General features: G+C 33.7%; 2 protein-coding genes across 6 annotated transcripts; one reads left to right on the forward strand and one right to left on the reverse strand.

The window, feature by feature from the left end:
* Positions 1-3,369: 3,369 nt before the first annotated feature.
* On the reverse strand, positions 3,370-15,342 carry LOC128224654 (uncharacterized). Of its 4 annotated transcripts, none has more exons than XM_052934585.1 (9): positions 15,286-15,342; positions 7,769-7,815; positions 6,797-6,854; positions 6,342-6,416; positions 5,334-6,012; positions 4,664-4,697; positions 4,257-4,362; positions 3,751-3,921; positions 3,370-3,561 (listed from the first exon to the last, which is right to left on the reverse strand). In XM_052934585.1, exons 2-9 carry the CDS (start codon positions 7,800-7,802, stop codon positions 3,501-3,503), a joined length of 1,218 nt encoding a protein of 405 aa, XP_052790545.1. In that variant the 5' UTR covers positions 7,803-7,815; positions 15,286-15,342; the 3' UTR covers positions 3,370-3,500. The 4 variants fall into 4 exon arrangements, with proteins under 4 accessions (XP_052790545.1, XP_052790544.1, XP_052790547.1 ...); XM_052934584.1 differs by lacking the exon at positions 15,286-15,342 and adding an exon at positions 14,577-15,039; XM_052934587.1 differs by lacking the exon at positions 15,286-15,342 and adding an exon at positions 14,460-14,572.
* LOC128224655 (uncharacterized protein C5orf49 homolog) lies at positions 14,384-18,492 on the forward strand. 2 transcript variants are annotated; one of them, XM_052934588.1, is made up of 5 exons: positions 14,384-14,423; positions 15,595-15,765; positions 16,120-16,272; positions 17,709-17,825; positions 18,207-18,492. In XM_052934588.1, exons 2-5 carry the CDS (start codon positions 15,679-15,681, stop codon positions 18,369-18,371), a joined length of 522 nt encoding a protein of 173 aa, XP_052790548.1. In that variant the 5' UTR covers positions 14,384-14,423; positions 15,595-15,678; the 3' UTR covers positions 18,372-18,492. The 2 variants fall into 2 exon arrangements, with proteins under 2 accessions (XP_052790548.1, XP_052790549.1); XM_052934589.1 differs by having other exon boundaries at positions 15,686-15,765.
* The last annotated feature ends 695 nt before the right edge of the window (positions 18,493-19,187 follow it).

Genomic DNA, 19,187 nt, shown 5'->3' on the forward strand with positions numbered 1-19,187 from the left:
GAAACCATCTTGTGTATTGTTGTTTCTTCTCACAATAAAACATGGAAAGTACAGGATCTGCCCAGTTCTTTGATACCACCTTGTGTATTGTAGTTTCTTCTCACTATAAAACATGGAAAGTACAGGGACCGCCCCAGTTCTTTGATACCATCTTGTGTATGGAAAGTACAGGGACCGCCCCACTTATTTGAAACCATCTTGTGTATTGTAGTTTCTTCTCACAATAAAACATGGAAAGTACAGGGTCTGCCCCAGTTCTTTGATACCACCTTGTGTATTGTAGTTTCTTCTCACAATAAAACATGGAAAGTACAGGGACCGCCCCAGTTCTTTGATACCATCTTGTGTATGGAAAATACAGGGACCGCCCCACTTATTTGAAACCATCTTGTGTATTGTAGTTTCTTCTCACAATAAAACATGGAAAGTACAGGGTCTGCCCAGTTCTTTGATACCACCTTGTGTATTGTAGTTTCTTCTCACTATAAAACATGGAAAGTACAGGGACCGCCCCACTTATTTGAAACCATCTTGTGTATTGTAGTTTCTTCTCACAATAAAACATGGAAAGTACAGGGACCGCCCCAGTTCTTTGATACCATCTTGTGTATGGAAAGTACAGGGACCGCCCCACTTATTTGAAACCATCTTGTGTATTGTAGTTTCTTCTCACAATAAAACATGGAAAGTACAGGGTCTGCCCCAGTTCTTTGATACCACCTTGTGTATTGTAGTTTCTTCTCACAATAAAACATGGAAAGTACAGGGACCGCCCCAGTTCTTTGATACCATCTTGTGTATGGAAAGTACAGGGACCGCCCCACTTATTTGAAACCATCTTGTGTATTGTAGTTTCTTCTCACAATAAAACATGGAAAGTACAGGGTCTGCCCAGTTCTTTGATACCACCTTGTGTATTGTAGTTTCTTCTCACTATAAAACATGGAAAGTACAGGGTCTGCCCCAGTTCTTTGATACCATCTTGTGTATTGTAGTTTCTTCTCACAATAAAACATGGAAAGTACAGGGACCGCCCCAGTTCTTTGATACCATCTTGTGTATGGAAAGTACAGGGACCGCCCCACTTATTTGAAACCATCTTGTGTATTGTAGTTTCTTCTCACAATAAAACATGGAAAGTACAGGGTCTGCCCAGTTCTTTGATACCACCTTGTGTATTGTAGTTTCTTCTCACTATAAAACATGGAAAGTACAGGGTCTACCCAGTTCTTTGATACCACCTTGTGTATTGTAGTTTCTTCTCACAATAAAACATGGAAAGTACAGGGACCGCCCCAGATCTTTGATACCATCTTGTGTATGGAAAGTACAGGGACCGCCCCAGTTCTTTGATACCATCTTGTGTATGGAAAGTACAGGGACCGCCCCACTTATTTGAAACCATCTTGTGTATTGTAGTTTCTTCTCACAATAAAACATGGAAAGTACAGGGTCTGCCCCAGTTCTTTGATACCACCTTGTGTATTGTAGTTTCTTCTCATAATAAAGCATGGAAACTACAGGGACCGCCCCAGTTCTCCGTTACACCATTGTGTATTGTAGTTTTTCCTCTCAGTAAAACCATGGAATCTACAGGGACCGCCCTAGTTCTCCGTTACACCATTGTGTATTGTAGTTTCTCCTCTCAGTAAAACCATGGAATCTACAGGGACCGCCCTAGTTCTCCGTTACACCATTGTGTATTGTAGTTTCTCCTCTCAGTAAAACAATGGAAACTACAGGGACCGCTCTAGTTCTCTGTTACACCATTGTGTATTGTAGTTTCTCCTCTCAGTAAAACCATGGAAACTACAGGGACCGCCCCAGTTCTCCGTTACACCATTGTGTATTGTAGTTCTCTGTTTCAACCTTGTATATTGTAGTTTCTTTTTTCAATAAAATAATGGAAAGTACAAGGACCAACCCAGTTCTATGATACCACTTTGTGTATTTTTTAACAAATTTCAATCAACGTAAAAAAGTATTTCAAAACCACTACTTATTATACATGGACCAGCCATGTTAACATATTTAAAACTTTTACGTTTAATGGAAACACAGAAAATAACTCCATACTAGAACCTTTTTTAAATAACGGCTTATTAAATTTAAAAATGTTGAACTATACTTTGTTTAACAGAAAAATTCAGGTTAGAAAATCATTTTTACAAATTATTGTATTTAAATTTCTAATTCATTTTCCCAACCACGCAAAATCAATTAAATAAGTATGATCTTTTCGATAGCGTTATGTTTACTATTTAAGAAACATGATTTCTGCGCAATTTATTACACACAAATCGATGGATAACTGATGTTTAGTACAATATAAAATAGAAAACGTTTTATTCTTTCTAAGTATCAAACACAGTTAGACAGCAGTTTGCATTAGGGCTGATTGAAAATCACTTACCAGTATGGAATTGCAAGTCCAATGAGCAGGATTACCAAGGTAAACCCACTGAGAACAAGTGAAACAACTCCTAACGTGGCCATTTCAAGTCCAGAGATCACAGATAACTTTTTTGACAAAAGCACATCTACAGTGCATGTATTAAGTATAACAGATTGGTTTGTTCACTGTTGGTTGTTTTAATTTCTCAAATGAAATTAAGATTCCAAATTGATTTAGTAGCTGCGCACGTTCAATAAAACATCATATAAGTAAAAGTGGAATAGTGTCGTTGCCCTACTAGTTGATGCACCCTTTTCCCAAAACTAAGCGTGTATTGGTAACTGCCTGTACATAGCTACAATCCGTCCGTGGTTCGTGTCTGGTTTAAAGGATTTCGCAATTAATGTTAGAACTTGCAAAACCTACTGATCAATGTGGATAATGAATTTAAAAAGCTGGAGCTTCCAAATTTGAATTTTAAGGGTACGACTGTGTGTAGCCGATGACGAAGTTAAAACCATGGCGACTGTTGTGAACAAATATTCGAAATGCAAATTTACAGAAATTATGTGACAATGCTAAACAGAGTTCGAAGTGCTAAGTAATTAGAACTATCGTTAGTTACCGTATTTTTACCGTTGGTATAAACTTCAAACTCCACTGAGCCGGACTTCTCTCCACCTTGGCGGTAATTAAAGTAATAATAAAACGGTGACTCGCCAACGATATCACCGGAAATGAATGTTAGGTTTATCTCAGGAACCGTAACTAGTCAGAATTCTTGGCATTAAAATAAATATGCGCTGTCAATAAATTCCATTTTTTAAATCCTGACCGAATTTTCTCATATTGCAAAGATTTTGCACGATGACAATGGCAGTCGACGCCATGGCAATACCTCGATTTTTTCATGAAACAACAAAAACTGATTCGTTTTAATTCTTTTAAATTTTGGAAACAAAACTGAGCTTAGCAGCATAAATGTTCAGCAACATCGACTTTGAATGAACTGAAGTTAAAAACTATTTTCAATGTTCAAACGACTGCACTGAAGACTTCTTAAAATGCCGGCTGCAATGTTGAGAGCATGGAGTATAAATGTTCATCATTTCTGACGCTGTCGCCTCGCAGTGCCAAGATCCCTCTTCTTCCAAAGCAATAGTTTACTGAAAGAAACCAATACATAAAATTAATATCAGAACGAGAATCATTATAATTGCTTAATGCTACAAATAAATGAATGCGATATTGAGCAGCCAATAAATTTACGTTATGATACTTTTGCAAAGCTACCGTAGCTACTAAGGTCCTAAAAAGCTCACATAAAACAATTGCAATGTAAAAAGTGCCCTTACTTTAAATGTACAACTTCGGCGATAAGCCCTTTAACTATCACTGTTCCATCTTCATACTTTGTCTTTAGATGAGTGTTAAGGTTTTCTTTGTTAGATTTCTTGTGAGCAGGAACTGCTTCGTATTTTTCGACTGTGTCGACCTCTTGAATTTCCCTTATACTAGTGTTAGGACTGCAAAATATAACAACTTGATACTCGTACATATTGATGTATAGTGTATGAACATATAGTACTAAAACACACCAATTTTAGAAGGAAAAAATGTTTTATTTATTTCTGCTTTGCCTTATATTGTATCAACTAAGATATGGTACTCTGCCACAAACATGCTCGATATATATATATACAAGGGACGCATTCCCTTCAAATCGTGCTTACAACAAAAATAAGTATTCTGACATGCACTTTTAGCTTCCAAACAAATTCTTAAAAATGTGGATTAAAATATGTTGTCATTTGTACCTTTTCATAAACTAAACCAGTAAATAAATTTTAAGCACACCTACCTATTTGATGGGAACTGTGAATTCCAGTCTATATCAGCCAATTGTGAGTTCGATATATCTTGACTTGAACGACTCTTCTCTTCAGTATTACTCATACTTTCACTATCTGTTTACAATGTTTATGCAGTTAAAATAAAGCTTTCATTAAGTGATTGAAGATTGAGACAGCTTTTAAAATATACAATACTCATTACATTATTGTCGAAGAAACAGAAAGATAAGTTATCTTGTAGATTTCAAAAGTAATTTAGGAAAGAAGTTCCATACAAGCCATTGGCTCCCCTCAACATTTCTTTTTTCAAAATAAGTTATGTTCAAACCAAAATAATTTTATTAAATCATCGAAATAGACTTAGTATGAAACTATGCTGTTTTAAATAGGTGTAAACATATGAATATTTACTTACTTGCCCGATCTTTACTTTCTGTGCCAACTGCTTCCTGTAATGACAACTAATATTAACAAAATTAATCTTTTAGTTTACAAATTATTTTTTTCACGATTGTTTCGTCACATGTCTAAAATTGAGTACAAAAACAAGTTGTATATCCTGTCTCATTTATTAACGTCAATATAACTTTATCATAGTCTTGTAATTGTAATTGTAATTGTAATTCTTTAGACCTTGCGGTCAAGGATAACCCGTGAAAGTGCGAGCACTTATTTCCAACGGGGTCCTTTGTTTTGCTTAAGCGACAGCACGCTGAAGAGACAGTGGTGGGATACAAGGAACTCCAGGTGCGATACCCTAGCTCTTTTTCGAAGAGACCCCTTGGTTCTTTTACGTGGTCGGTGTAAAGCACCGATACACGGGGTACAACATTCCTGGGTTAAACCAGTACTGAGTACACCACTTTTCCAAGCACTACCCTTTAAATTCCGAGCGCCAGGTAAGGGAGCTACTTATACCAACTTTTAACGTCTTTTGGTATGACGCAGCCAGGGATCGAACCCACAACCCCCGCTCCGTAGGCGGACTCTTAACCACTAGGCCTAGGAGACGCCTTACATGTTCGGTTTGGTTTGTTTCCATTTTGTATAGATGCATCGTATTTATTTTGTACTAGGATACTTACTGTACTGTTTTGTGTCTCGTTACTTTCTTGTTTCGATTCTTCCAACATACTGACGTCTTTTTCTGTTTCATCTATTTTGTGATCTGATTCAATATTCGTACCATTGTTTTCAGCAGTGTAAATGTCTACCTGTTTGCATTCATCGCCTTTCTCATTAACACGTTTTGTGTTGTCAATTTTAATCTGTCTATCCAATGCAACATCTCCGACAGTTTCTTCTCCTTCTAGGTACCCTTGTGCTGTAAGACCACCTTGCTTGGTAAAACTGGTTGGTTTTGTGGGCGAAGGTATTTTGTGTTCATCAATTATTTCATCCCCGCGTTCATCTTTTGTAGTAAGGCCATAGGCCGTAGAGTTGTTTTGAGGTTGCACATGTGTACCGTTTCCAATAGTGTGTTTAGTTTCATTAACACCTGCATGTAGTGTTTTGTCAACCGATATTTGTTCTACTCTGTCATGTGCCTCTTCCTCTATTTTAGACACTAGACCATCGATAATAATTACTATTAATTCCTGACTGTAGGATTCTATAGCACTGATACAAACATTTAAATCTTCTTCCTCAGCGTTTTCGTTAATTCTTTCCTTGTCATTCAAACGATTTGATACATGATCTATGTCTCCAGGTTCTGTGCTGTTGTCAGCCAATAAAGCATTTATTTTCTTGGTGTCAGGATTGCTGAAAAGCAAGCATATGAATCAAACCTTGTTTTTATTTTGTGTGCATGCTACTTGTACAAAATTGAACTTGTAGTTAATAAGGAAAAAAAACTTGTTCGCTTCTATGGACGAGTGTTCAGGCGCATCATGTGTTCCTTGTTGTTATTGTCTTATTTGTTTTTGCCAGTACAAGTAATATTACCGTTTACATTAGAATTCGATGAAGACCTACAAACATTTTTCCAGTGCAGTGATTGCAGGCTTGTGCTTATTTTGATTATTGAAAATATTCAAATGAATTCAAGTCAATTTAAAATTATAACCATTTTTTTTTTTCAAACTTATTACATAATGTCTTCATTGCTTTTTCCTTTGATTTCAGCATGTTCATAGTTTTCATTTTCGGCATTCTTGTCATATTTTCTTCAGGATGAAATAGAAAGAAAAAAGAACACATTAAAAGTTGGCATGATAAAGTGTATTCTTGTTAAATGCATGCACTCCATGTAAAGAATTCAAAAGAAATGTTATGTTTTGTTGAATTCTAAATTCTATCATATCAATCAGTTTGTCATCCCATTGGTCATGCCGGACACTGAAACAAATATGTTGCAATATTGTTATAGTGAGATGAAATCTAAACTGTATTCACGTCTGCTAGTTTAATTATTCAGAAACACTTTCAGTTTACATTGTTATTTTAATAATTTTGTTTTTGTTTATATAAAATATATAACAATAGTGACGTATACTATCAGTTGGATTGTATGCTAATACTATCAATTACTTAATCATGGTAATACCTTGATTTTGCAATCGGAGCATTGTTTTCCTCAATAGCCTTTTGCGTAATGCTGATATCTGAAATAAAACAACAACAACTTTACAATCAGGGACAGTTGTCGGGTGCACGCCTTCCCCCTTGAATTAGAAAGTGACTACGAAAAACAGTACGAATAACGTGCATGGTCCATTTTACAGATTAAAGGGACTGTACTCCGTATGATAAAACTGCGGGGAAAAAAAGAAAATTGTCGAAATCTGACATAAACTTGGTATCGATTTGTACAATGCATTGGAACTTACCAACTGAAGTACAACATAGTTTACAATTAATTTATTTTTTGCAGTTTTTTCGTATTTTTCATTAAAAATTATTACTAGGTATGTCTACCTAGTAGAATTAATTCCGTATGCGTAATTGCCTAGTCAATGTTATCACGTAATATGACCATGTTAGGTATATAGCTTAAATATTCCAACTGCTTACTGTAAGCCTTCGTAGCACAGTGGATACAGCATTGGACTGCAATTTTGGCGACACCGGTTCCAATCCGGTCTCCGACTCGATTTTTTTTTTACATTTTGGTATGCTTTTTACAATTATGATATCAAAGAGTGAAACATTTTATTAAATAATTGTCCTGAGATTCGTTACAGAAAAAAACTTTTTTGGGTGCCAATCTGGTGTACAGTCCCTTTAAGTTGTTCATCACATTTTACAGTCTAAGTATAGTTAGAACCCAGTGTGTAAAATCATAATGCTTATGAATGATAGAGCAAAATAAATGAGCCAGCCCTTCATAGTCATTAAGATTAAACACACTTTTGTTTAAAACTTATCTCGTTAAGTTATAAAATTGCAAATCTGTAATTAATCGTGGTACTTATTGGAGGCCAATCGGTGATTTCACAAGCTGGAAAGGTTAAAATATTATGTTTAATCGAATATTCTAATAGTTTCGTTGGTCACAGGCTTAATTTATTGAATATACCTTTAGCTTTTCTCTTTCTGATTCTCGGCCCCATTTCTCTGTCCAATCTAAATCAAAGAATTAATTTATATCTTAAAAAAATATGCATTCAAATACAATTAGTTCCTGATTTCGATATTACTGCAAAGCAATTGTTAACTGCTCTACTAAACAATACCACAGAAGCCTGACAAATGTTCTCTTTACTTTGAAAAAAAAAATAAAACAGGTTTTGTGTAAAACTATTTTGAGCAATACCAGATAGCTACATAATACAAATTTACAAGGTCATTCAAAAGGTGAAGGTTTTGTTATTTGCTCTGATGCAGAATGGGTTTATATATATATATTAGAAAATTATTGATATGTTGCTGCCTTCCGGTTTTTGAGTCAGTCTGAAGTAGCAATTCCGACGTTTAGGAATGACGTCACCATTACGTCATATGTACTTCCGTTGTGTGGAAAATTCTCAATAAAAAAAAGTTCTTATGATTGATAGACATGTTTTCACATGAAGGGACCAAACTGCTTTGTTTAAAAAGTGTTATTTTTGGTAAGAAATGTATTGCATTTCACTATTTCTGGCAAATTTTCACAAATAAATGCATTTATCTTGTCCGGTTGATCAAAATATGCCATTTCCTGGTTTTCACAACTTTCGCCTATTTTTTTTTAATGAGTCGTCTGCAATCTTACTAGCACTGAAAATGTCCAAATTTGGTGAAAATTTGACTGCGAGAACTTGAAATGTGTGCAAAGATGTGTAGAACTGCCCCATTTGATGCTTAGAATGCCATTTGAGTCAAGGTTCAGTTGAAAAAGCTCAAAGAATGGCATTTTGGGTCAAAATGCCTTAGAAAATACAGACGCACAGGCACTTGGGTGACAGGCAGTGAAACTGGAAAACCTGACACAGACTATCAGATTGAGCTAGCTTTGTGTGTATTTATGTATGAAGGACTAATCGAAAGTGTTTTTCATAAAAAATGCAGGGACGGGTTTAGTTATAGGAATGACGTCACCATTACGTCATATGTACTTCCGTTGTGTGGAAAATTCTCAATAAAAAAAAAAGTTCTTATGATTGATAGACATGTTTTCACATGCTCAATACACTGTCAATCAAAACTATCATTATTCCTGAAACTTTTATACCTTAAGTATCTATTCTTGCTTGATTTATCATTTAGAGTAGAGATTAAAGCATAAACCGCTGCCCTATAGTTGAAAGGTCATTTCATTCGGAACTCCTCGGCCATTTTATCGAAAACAACCTCGGATGTATGCCGGTACATCAGTTAAAGTAGTTCGTAATTTTTTTAATTATATCATTAATTAAATGTAGTATTTAAGAGTTGTATTTATTGATCTAAGTTTAAATTAATTAAGATTCTCAAGAGTTAAGTCATGAAGTTTAACTTCTTAATAAGATTACTACGCGTTCTATTTGCAGCGGACGTACCGCTTTTTGAGTATGTAAACCGCAAATGCACTTTTCTAAATAATGAATTTTTAAATATCTTTTTTATCCTTTTTGAACATTTATGTAAAATTTGTAGAAAATCGATGCCCAGAAATTGTGTATTCAACCGTACGATAATGGTTTTATGGCCCACCCCGCGGCTTATTCACAGCGGGATAGAAATAATCCATCGGCAATGTTATGACACTGGGTATGACATGTGCAGCGAATTTTGTCATTTATAGCAATGAAATTATTCCATAACTAATTCGGATATTTTTTCCTTTTATCATTATTATATAATTGAAATTATATACGAAACTCGATTATTCATTTACATTAGTAGTTAAGAAATGTCATATATATTGTTTTTTGTGTAAAAAAGAAAGAAATATATTAAGCAAAAATCATGAAAAAAATAAACAATTATGCATACACCACAAAACGCCCTCAAAATATAACTTCAAGTTTCTTATATTTTGATCAATTTGAATAAAATTTGAAATAAAAACCTATTATGAAGCCTATTCAATTATTTGTTTATCAAAAAATAAATGAGTTATGAGTGGATTTCACGTCTCAAAAAGTGGATTTCACTTGTCAAAATGTGGATTTCACTTCGATTTCCGATCTTTTTTTCAAAATAGGTCTACAACTTTCTTATTTTTGGATCAATTTGGATAAAATTTAAAATATAAACCCATTATGAAGCCCTTTCAATTATTTGCTTAACAAATTTTTTTTTTTTTAAAAATTAATGAGTTATGAGTGGATTTCACGTCTCAAAAAGTGGATTTCACTTCGATTTCCGAAAAATTGCTCTAACTTCTTCATTTCATGATATATTTCAATAAAATTTGAAATATAAACCCTTTATTAGGCACTTTCCAAAATGTATACAAAACAATAAAAATTACTAATTAAAATAACTGAGTTATGAGTGGATTTCACTTCTCGAAAACTGGATTTCACCTCGATTTCCGAAAAATTGCTTTAACTTCTTCATTTTTTGACCAATTTCAATTAAATTTGAAATATAAACCCTTTATGAGGCACTTTCCAATATGTATACAAAAAAGAAAAACTACTAAATAAAATAAAGGAGTTATGAGTGGATTTCACTTCTCGAAATCTGGATTTCACCTCGATTTCCGATCTATTTTCGAAAAAAAAAAAATAAAAAAAAAATGCTCTAACTTCTTCATTTTTTGACCAATTTCAATAAAATTTGAAATATAAACCCTTTATGAGGCACTTTCCAATATGTCCAGGCTAACCATCATTAAAAAAAAGCCTGGACGGCATTTTAGAATGACTAGTAGTAAATAATCAGGAGAGCTGATGTAAAAACGTTTTTGTATTCCTTTGTATAACATGTTGGTATATTGGTGTTATTTACTCCATTTCCGACGAATATACATTATCGATATCTTATTTCTTTATTTACACAAAAGACAAACTTAGTCGAATAATTATACTTCAGAAGTCGGTACCGTCTTTTTTGGGACAAAATTTGCATTTCACCTGGATACATTTTTTGGATTAAGTGTGTTATTTTTAACTATTCATTGCATGGCACATAGCATTTTTTAGATTCATTATACTTTTTACTTTTATTATATATGTCTATTCTTGACATTTTTAATATTTTTAACATATGTGCCCTCACTTTTTTGGAATAGTTCGAGGTTTCAAAAATATGATAACTGCATAAAAATTATGTGCAAATTGTTATGGATACTTGTTTGATGATTTTGCACATTTTCATGGACTTTCAAATGTTATCTGTAGTTATTTGTATTATTAATGCACCAGTCAATCGTAACCACGCCCCCCCCCCCAGGTCTAGGGGTAAACCGGGGATAGCCGGGGAAATGGGCTGTGTTTTTACCTTCAAGGTGGCCCCGCAGTGGGGACTATGCAGTCTATGCTCATTTTTACAAGTGATGATCAGTATCTTGAATTTCTCCTATTTTATTGAATATTCAACATTATTTAATGAATAAAGATTTCAGTGTTGATATTTGTCTTGTAAAATTGTTAATTAATCTTAAGGGGATATTTTTTGGATTGAACCCTATTCTGATTGATGGGTTTTTAATCCCCCGCCATAGAGTGGGGAGGGGTCTATAGGAATGCACTTTGTTCGTCTGTCAGTCTTTCCATCTGTCTGTCTGTCAGTAACATTTCGTGTTCACACTATAACTTACTTATGCATTGATGGATTACCATATTACTTGGTACAAATGTTGTCCTCATTGAGACGATGTGCAGTGACCTTGACCCAGGCCCATACCTCAAAGGTCAAGGTCACACAAGACATTTAAAGGTCAGAGTTCACATGCTCGTGTCTGCACATTAACTTACTTATACATTGATGGATTACCATATATCCTTCTTTTTTTAGCCAAAATAACTTTGACATTGAAATTACCTGCATAGGTGGTTAATAAAATGACTGTATGCCCTCGTTACTGTACTATTATTAATGATTTTTGTACTTATTCTGGTAAGAAATTATATATTTACGACATACTGCTCCATGCTGCTCTTAACACAGCCACTGTGTAGAAAAACACTTCTTACCATGTAAAAAAAGTTCAAGGTTCAAATCCCAGCGGTGGCCAACAAGAAAAGCATTAAGGGGCTTATAAATTCTTGTCATTTATTTACAAACCAGAAAAGAATTAAAAAAAAATCATTGTGAAAATTGGAACATTCTTGTCAATATTATATAGCCCATTATAATTCTATTTTTACAATAAATATATTGTTTTGACTGACTGGTCTTGAGTTTGAATTACATGCGAATCAATATCATATTGATAAACTGGTAATTTATTTTATCTAATGAAATTTCATAAACACATTATAATAATAATTATTATTATATATATATATATATATATATATATATATATATATATATATATATATATATATATATATATATAAATATTACAAACATTGAGGTTTGTTTTAAGTTTCATTCCAATTTAAGAATTTCTTAACTTTATCATTGCTAAAAATGGCTAATATGCCAGCAGTTGAAATTAAAACAAGCCTGTTAGCCCTGCACTGGTAAAATGTCTTCCAGGCTTGCTTAAATTCTGTAATTTATATAGCAGGACTTGTTAGAAAATTTGATGCCAAGCTATTAATAAAGATACACTTACAATTATGCCTTGAAATAGTATAAAGCCAGAGCTGTAAGTGAATTAACATGAAGATTTTGAAGAATTTTTGAATTTCAACCTGTTAAAATTGTATATATTTTGTGGCATACCGTGTGTACGATACAGTTGGGCCCCTATATATACCAAATTACAGACAAACCAGACTATGGAAATTACGGACCAGACATAACGACCATATTTAGGGACATTACGGACCATCTTGAGAAACTTACAAACCATGATTTATAATGTTATTAACATTTCTTTTTTAATTTATTCACTTCAACTGATGTTTAAAACTGTTTCTGGCAATTTCTGTTGCATAAATCAGTGTTAATTATTTGTAATTGTAGCCCGTAATTATAATTGGAATGGTATATAATAAAAGAAACAAACGTTATACTGACAGCCTTTAATTGGTTATCATGAAAGTGTGAAAACCCAGTGTGATGGCGCACTTTCACTGAACCTTTCAATTAAAACAGATGAAATGGAAAACAAACAAATATGACAATCCAAAGTTTATCTCAGAAAGCAATCTATCACCTCTAAGAACATATAAAAAATCCCAATTGCAAGTTTACATAAGTTGTATGTAAAATTATAAATCATTGTCGATAATTGACCTCAAATATGGCATTTTATAAATTTTGTTCTAAAACAAACTGTGAGTGATATATAGTTCATGGTTCATAATGTCCGGAAATATGGTACATTATAAAGTAAAAACAAACTATGAGTTAAATTATATATCATTGTCTGCAAATATGATATGTCATAAAGTTAAAACAAGTTAGAAAAAATATTTATCATGGTCCATAATGTCCCTAAACATGGTTTGTTATATCCCCAATTATGGTCTGTTATGTCTGGTCCGTAATGTCCGTGGTCTGTAATGTCTGTACCCTACCAGGTATGTACCTGTATACCTGTTTTAAATATTCTTCAGCTTAGCTAAATGCTTGAACCAAAATCTGAAACTGAGACCATGTGACTTTTGGGCGCAAGACGAATGAAAATATTTTGCTTTCCCATGATGAATATATGAGATAAATTTACTTATTAAATAATTGTTTATTGGATATAATCTTACCTTTAAGACATCAATCCACTCATTTTGTTTGATTATCAGTGCAGATGTAATGCCATAAATATAGTTGGAATATAATCCAGCTAATAGATATGGGTTAATAGAATTGATTACATCTGCACAGATGTATTATTGTGACACTTTTAGATTATTCCAAAGCATCTCCATAAACTTGATATGCGGTCCTTCAGGTGTGAGTTCAGATAAATTCCAAGGTGCTCGTCACATATTTATTTATACATTATACTAATTTTCTTTAATGAAAAATTGTGGAATAAATTTTTAAATGACATATATTCACTATTTTGACCAAAATAAATAATAAAAAAAATGTGTTACTGTATCCAGGCAATGTGACAAGCACCTTTGCTAAATTCTGGGCCCAATTTCTCGAAACTTCCTAAGTCCCTTTATTTTTAGCTTAGCTGACTATTTTTGTTTTATTAAAAATTGTTTTTATGTTTATGTTAATGAGAGTTTTTAAGACTTCAATAAATAATTAAATAATTATCTTTATATCAGTTTCGAGCCACGACGACCACTCAGTTGGGCTTATGAATTGATATCAAGGACCTTGACTGAGATAAATGAATACAGGCGGTTATCCGGTTAAATAAATCAGTCAACAAGAGATATTTCTCCAAAATCCTGCCGCCATTTTGTTGACATTGACAACTGACGAGCACCTGCTGATCCTAGTCATTCTAAAATGCCGTTCAGGCTTTTTTAATGATGGTTAGCCCAGGCTAACCATCATTTAAAAAAGAAGCCTAGACGGCATTTTAGAATGACTACTGCTGATCCGGATTGGCGCATACCTGTCGTTAGATTTTTATCAAAAAGTAACGAAGGGTACCAGTCTAATCTTGTAGACGAGGAGCATTCGGAGTTCCGAATGAGCCGAGGAGTTTCGATTGTGAATTCACAAGCACAAACCTACACTTAATTGTAATAAAAGGTGATTATCCTGGATGTACCATTTACCGGTGTAATAAGCAACTATCCAATGGAAGTTTGGCCAGGTTACATGCAAGCTTCTTTAAATTTCACTCATATTTATGAAAAATCATTTTGCCATTAGTAACAATAAGTTTTTTATACCAGAAAACACAATTATTGATTTCTAGTCGCCTTTTGTTTACCGACCGTGGCCGCCATCTTGGATTTTTCAGTTACCAAATTCCGGTGGAATCATGGGAAATGTAGGTACTGCATTAAACTTCCAGTTATTAAGCTAAAATTATTATGTCAGCAATGTTGGCAGGTCTGGGTATAGAATTATAATTTACCTTGCAGAAATAAAGTGCATATTAAAAAAATATCGTCATGAGAATGTAGATAAGTTAGTTAGATAAATAAGTATGGAAAAAGTTAACAATAAATAAATTATGCTTATATTTTCCCCATTTTTATCAAAACAATGTTATTTTAGCCCTATCAAAGGATCCCACCACCATTTCTGGAGTTCAATATTGGCATCTTTATTCAACATTAAAAAGTCAGAAGTTTAGTCAAGTAGCACCCTAAGGAACTAAATATTTATTGAAAGTTTCATATTGAGATATACGAATAGATATTGTAAACAAAGAATACCGGAAGTGCTCTTCATGACCTAGAAATTCAGACTTTTCGGATTACACCGGTAATAGGTAACCACCGGTATTTTGTGCGTTGGGGATAATATTTTAAACGGCTTGCGAGAAATCTAACTTTTCATCTCGAGAAATTAGAATGCACCGCCATCGGTGGCAATCTAGGTCACACATATTGAACAGGACCCCTACACTTAAAAACAAATTTATCTACGCACCTTACTGGGCCAATTTTAGTTCATGTTCTGAATTCTTGAAAACTTCAAAAATTCCCGCCATCTGTTTTTTCTGTACTTGATTAAAGAATAGTAACTTTAACCGATTAGGTCAGACTACATAAACTTTCTGTTGTTTCATCGAATTCTATCCATACAGATGCATTTTTTGGTTTGCAAAATTAAATGTAGATACTTTCATTTAGAAAAAAGATATTAACGTTTACTTGTTACTGAATATTGTTGACGCATGACTTAAGTGACGCTAAATTACCTAATGACGTCAAACAATCCGTCAACGTCATCACTAAGGTTATCTTGACAATATTAAAATAACTGGAGGATAAAAACCCCACCTTCTCTGCAATAATTATCCAAAATATATTACACTTTAACATGGAAGAAGGGAAACAAATGTCCCTATATGGGAAGACTACTATGACTCCACAAGAGGAAGTTGGCTGGTGGGAAAACGTAGTTTACGTAAGTGTATATCAGAAGACGAATTCTTGAATGTTATCTAAGGAAAATGTTAAATAGAGAACGATGCAGTAAAAGGCAGCAGTTTCAAGAAAAGAATACAGTATGCCTACATGTTCAATCAAGGGCAATATTATGTCAGTAATTTTGGTCCCATGTAACATTTATTGATAAGGTCCGTACAGCCTTTTCATTTATATTTTAAAGTGGTAATAGTTTTCTAGAATCTGAGAAACACCTTTTTGGAATATGATGTTCTTACAATCCCAGTATGTCAGATGACTCTAGATGGTGTGTCACGGCACCATTGAGTGGGTTAGAAATATACGTGTTTACACTGTTTGTTGTTGTCAATAGCGGACGGACAATATCAGCCGGAAGCACTTGGCTGTGGTTGGAAATGGCTCCCTACTTTGGCCAGGCATTAAAAAATGGAGCAGACATGAATTGGACGACGCCATTGCTGCTCGGAAAGATGCCTGGTTCGGGGCAAGGACGAAACAAACGGTGGTAGGTTAACTCGGGGACTGACTGTGGTTGATTCCCGGCAGGTGGCATTTTGATAGACCCGACCTACCGCCACCCGGGAAATAGACGGCCATTTTGTTTTTAAACGATTTTTATGCCAAGAAAAACTCTTACCCAAGGGCTATTTTAGAAACAAATCGCTGCTTCAGGGTTAGGATGTAGACAGCAAATATTTCAGTTGTTTATACATCCACTCGTGTACGGCTGTCCCCGGTCGGTTAAAGCATTAGTGCATTAGAACAACTTTGGCTCTATTTAGTCTAATAATTAACGTACTGGAAACATGTTCTTACAACGTCGACACAATATAGCGGTAAAATGCAGAAATACATGTATTGTAATATCTTAATCCGCTACATTATTATACATTGTCGCACATTAATACATAGTATGTATAGAGAATTTTATAGCTGATATTTAATACTACTTTATTAATTGTACTTCTATTTATAAAATCTTAATTATATTTTATCACATCTTTCAAGGCTTTTTAAAATTTAAATCATTATTTTTATTTCATACAAGTGTGTACATGTACTATTAAATATACTATCAGTGTAAATTATTAACCTTGATCAAACTTCTATTTGTTGATCTTTGCAACCTCGGAATCTGTCTGTCAGCGCTGACCTTTGGTGAAACCAGCAATGCATAGAACTGATGGCATGCCTCAAACATTTTTTTCTCTAAACGTAATTGCCAAATAAACCATAATTCTTAAGATATATTTGATATCCATTTAGTAAAAACATTTGGTTACAAATTCAAATAAATGGAGATATTATTATAATATTTAAGTCAACACAATTTATATATTCTTATGTAAGATTTCTTTTATTAAAATAACCTTTTATTAGCGGATTATCTCCATTTATATGAATAAAATGGTGCAATCATTAGCTAACCATTAATTGCAAGTTTTTATCTAATTTATATGAATTTTTTGATTGTAAGTTTTAAGTGATATCACTAAATTGACAGAAAATTATTTTGTTTTTGATTATAAGGACAGTTATATTCAAAACAATGATTTTCGGCGGCCATCTTGGACGCCATCTTGGATAGCAATGTTCTACCACTGTTTTCACAACTGCAACATGCATTTTCATAAACTACAGGCTTAGTCCGTTACATTGATATAAAGAAACCCTTGTTTACAGACACAGACCGGTTAGTCCAAGAAATAGGCGAGATATTCTTATCCATTTGCATCACTATATGGTGAAATTCGCAGTACTTCATGACCGGTTTGGTGACAAGCATCAAATAATTTTATAAAGCAAAATCAAAAATCCATTTGTTAAATAACAAATTTGCTGAAATAAGTGTATCAATATACAACGCTCCTTTTTTCGAAAATATATTGTTCGATGAATTTATTAATTTGAATTTTTAATAATTATCATCTTCATTTAAAGGCCGAGGTAATTTCACCATACGAGCGATTTTTCAACGCCGAGAATGGCTACAACGCCAAGATGCACCGGGATGACCGGAAGAGCGTCGACATGATCGGCTGTTCTATTCATGAGGAGGTTCGTTAAAAATACATCTAGATGTTACTATATGTATAACACCAATTAGAATAAGTTCCAAATTTTGCAAATACCTTGATTAGAAAGAACATTGTCTTATTCACTAATTATATCAAATTTATTAAATTTCTCACTCTTGACATAGAATGTGTTGTATACAGTGTAGTTGATATAAAATGTTTAAAATCAAGAAAAACATATGTTTAATTATTCTGTTCCTTATTGAAAATGAGTTTGAAAATTAAATTGTTTCTAAAACAAGAGGTTGCGGCTTTACCCAACAAGTTCTCTGACAAGCCTTGATTTCGGTATTAAGTACGATAAGTAAATCATTTTCATTATAGTTCAGAGTTCAATCAACATAGGAAAGTGTATTTCCAGGAAAAGAACCGCACAATTCCACTACTCTCATCTTCACTCTACGGGCACCGTTTGGGCCAATCCTTTGAAACCTTCTCGCGGAGTAACGTGTATGTGGATCGAGTTAGGAAGGGGTTCTTACACAGACGGGGAACAGGTCTGCCGCCGATCCATGACCAGCATTAAGAAAAACCTACACTAAAGAACATTGATGTTTCATACTTAAACAATATCACCTTAAATTTCTGTATAGCTTTGCAACAGGCCAACATATAAATGCTCAATATCAATAAAATCAAGATTTTCATATCTGGGGTAACCTACATATAGAAGAATGATTGTATTAAAAAGACAAAAAAAAATATTGAACTAAAGTTAGTTTGCATTTATTGTTGTTTTAAGGTTGTATGCCGCCGGCCTACAAGACTTAAGTACCACAAATCGAAATCCGGTATCGGCAGATCTACATATGTTAAAGGAATTACAAAATTCGACGTATGGTGTTATGCGGTTTAAAATGGTGCGAATTTAAAGACCACTTAATAGTTCATACGTTCATAAGATTGCAACGTTACCAATGTGAATTTGAAAGCAAGCTGAAGAATCTTAGTGAGAAAACGAGGGGAACAGAAACTTAAAAATAATATCGCAGAAAATGGAAAGTTTCGAGACCCTATCTTACTTTACCTACTACAAACAGTCATAGCGATTGGTTTTTGCCTGTGAACAGACCAACATATAAATGCTCAATAATAATAAAATCAAGGCGTTCATATCTGGGGTAACATACAGGTAGAAGAAAAATATGTACATTAAAAATAGGGGTGAAACCGCAATACGGAATTTCAAATAGTTTAAATAGGTCATGAACAATTGACTTCAGTAATAATGAAACGTTGAGATGTTTTCTAGCAAACGTTTCATTAACTCATCATGTAGAGACATTAAATGTACACATTTACATTACGCATCGCTCATTATAAACATTTCTCTACAGTACTG

Source organism: Mya arenaria, chromosome 17 (genome assembly GCF_026914265.1).
Source record: "Mya arenaria isolate MELC-2E11 chromosome 17, ASM2691426v1".
NCBI lineage: Eukaryota > Metazoa > Mollusca > Bivalvia > Myida > Myidae > Mya > Mya arenaria.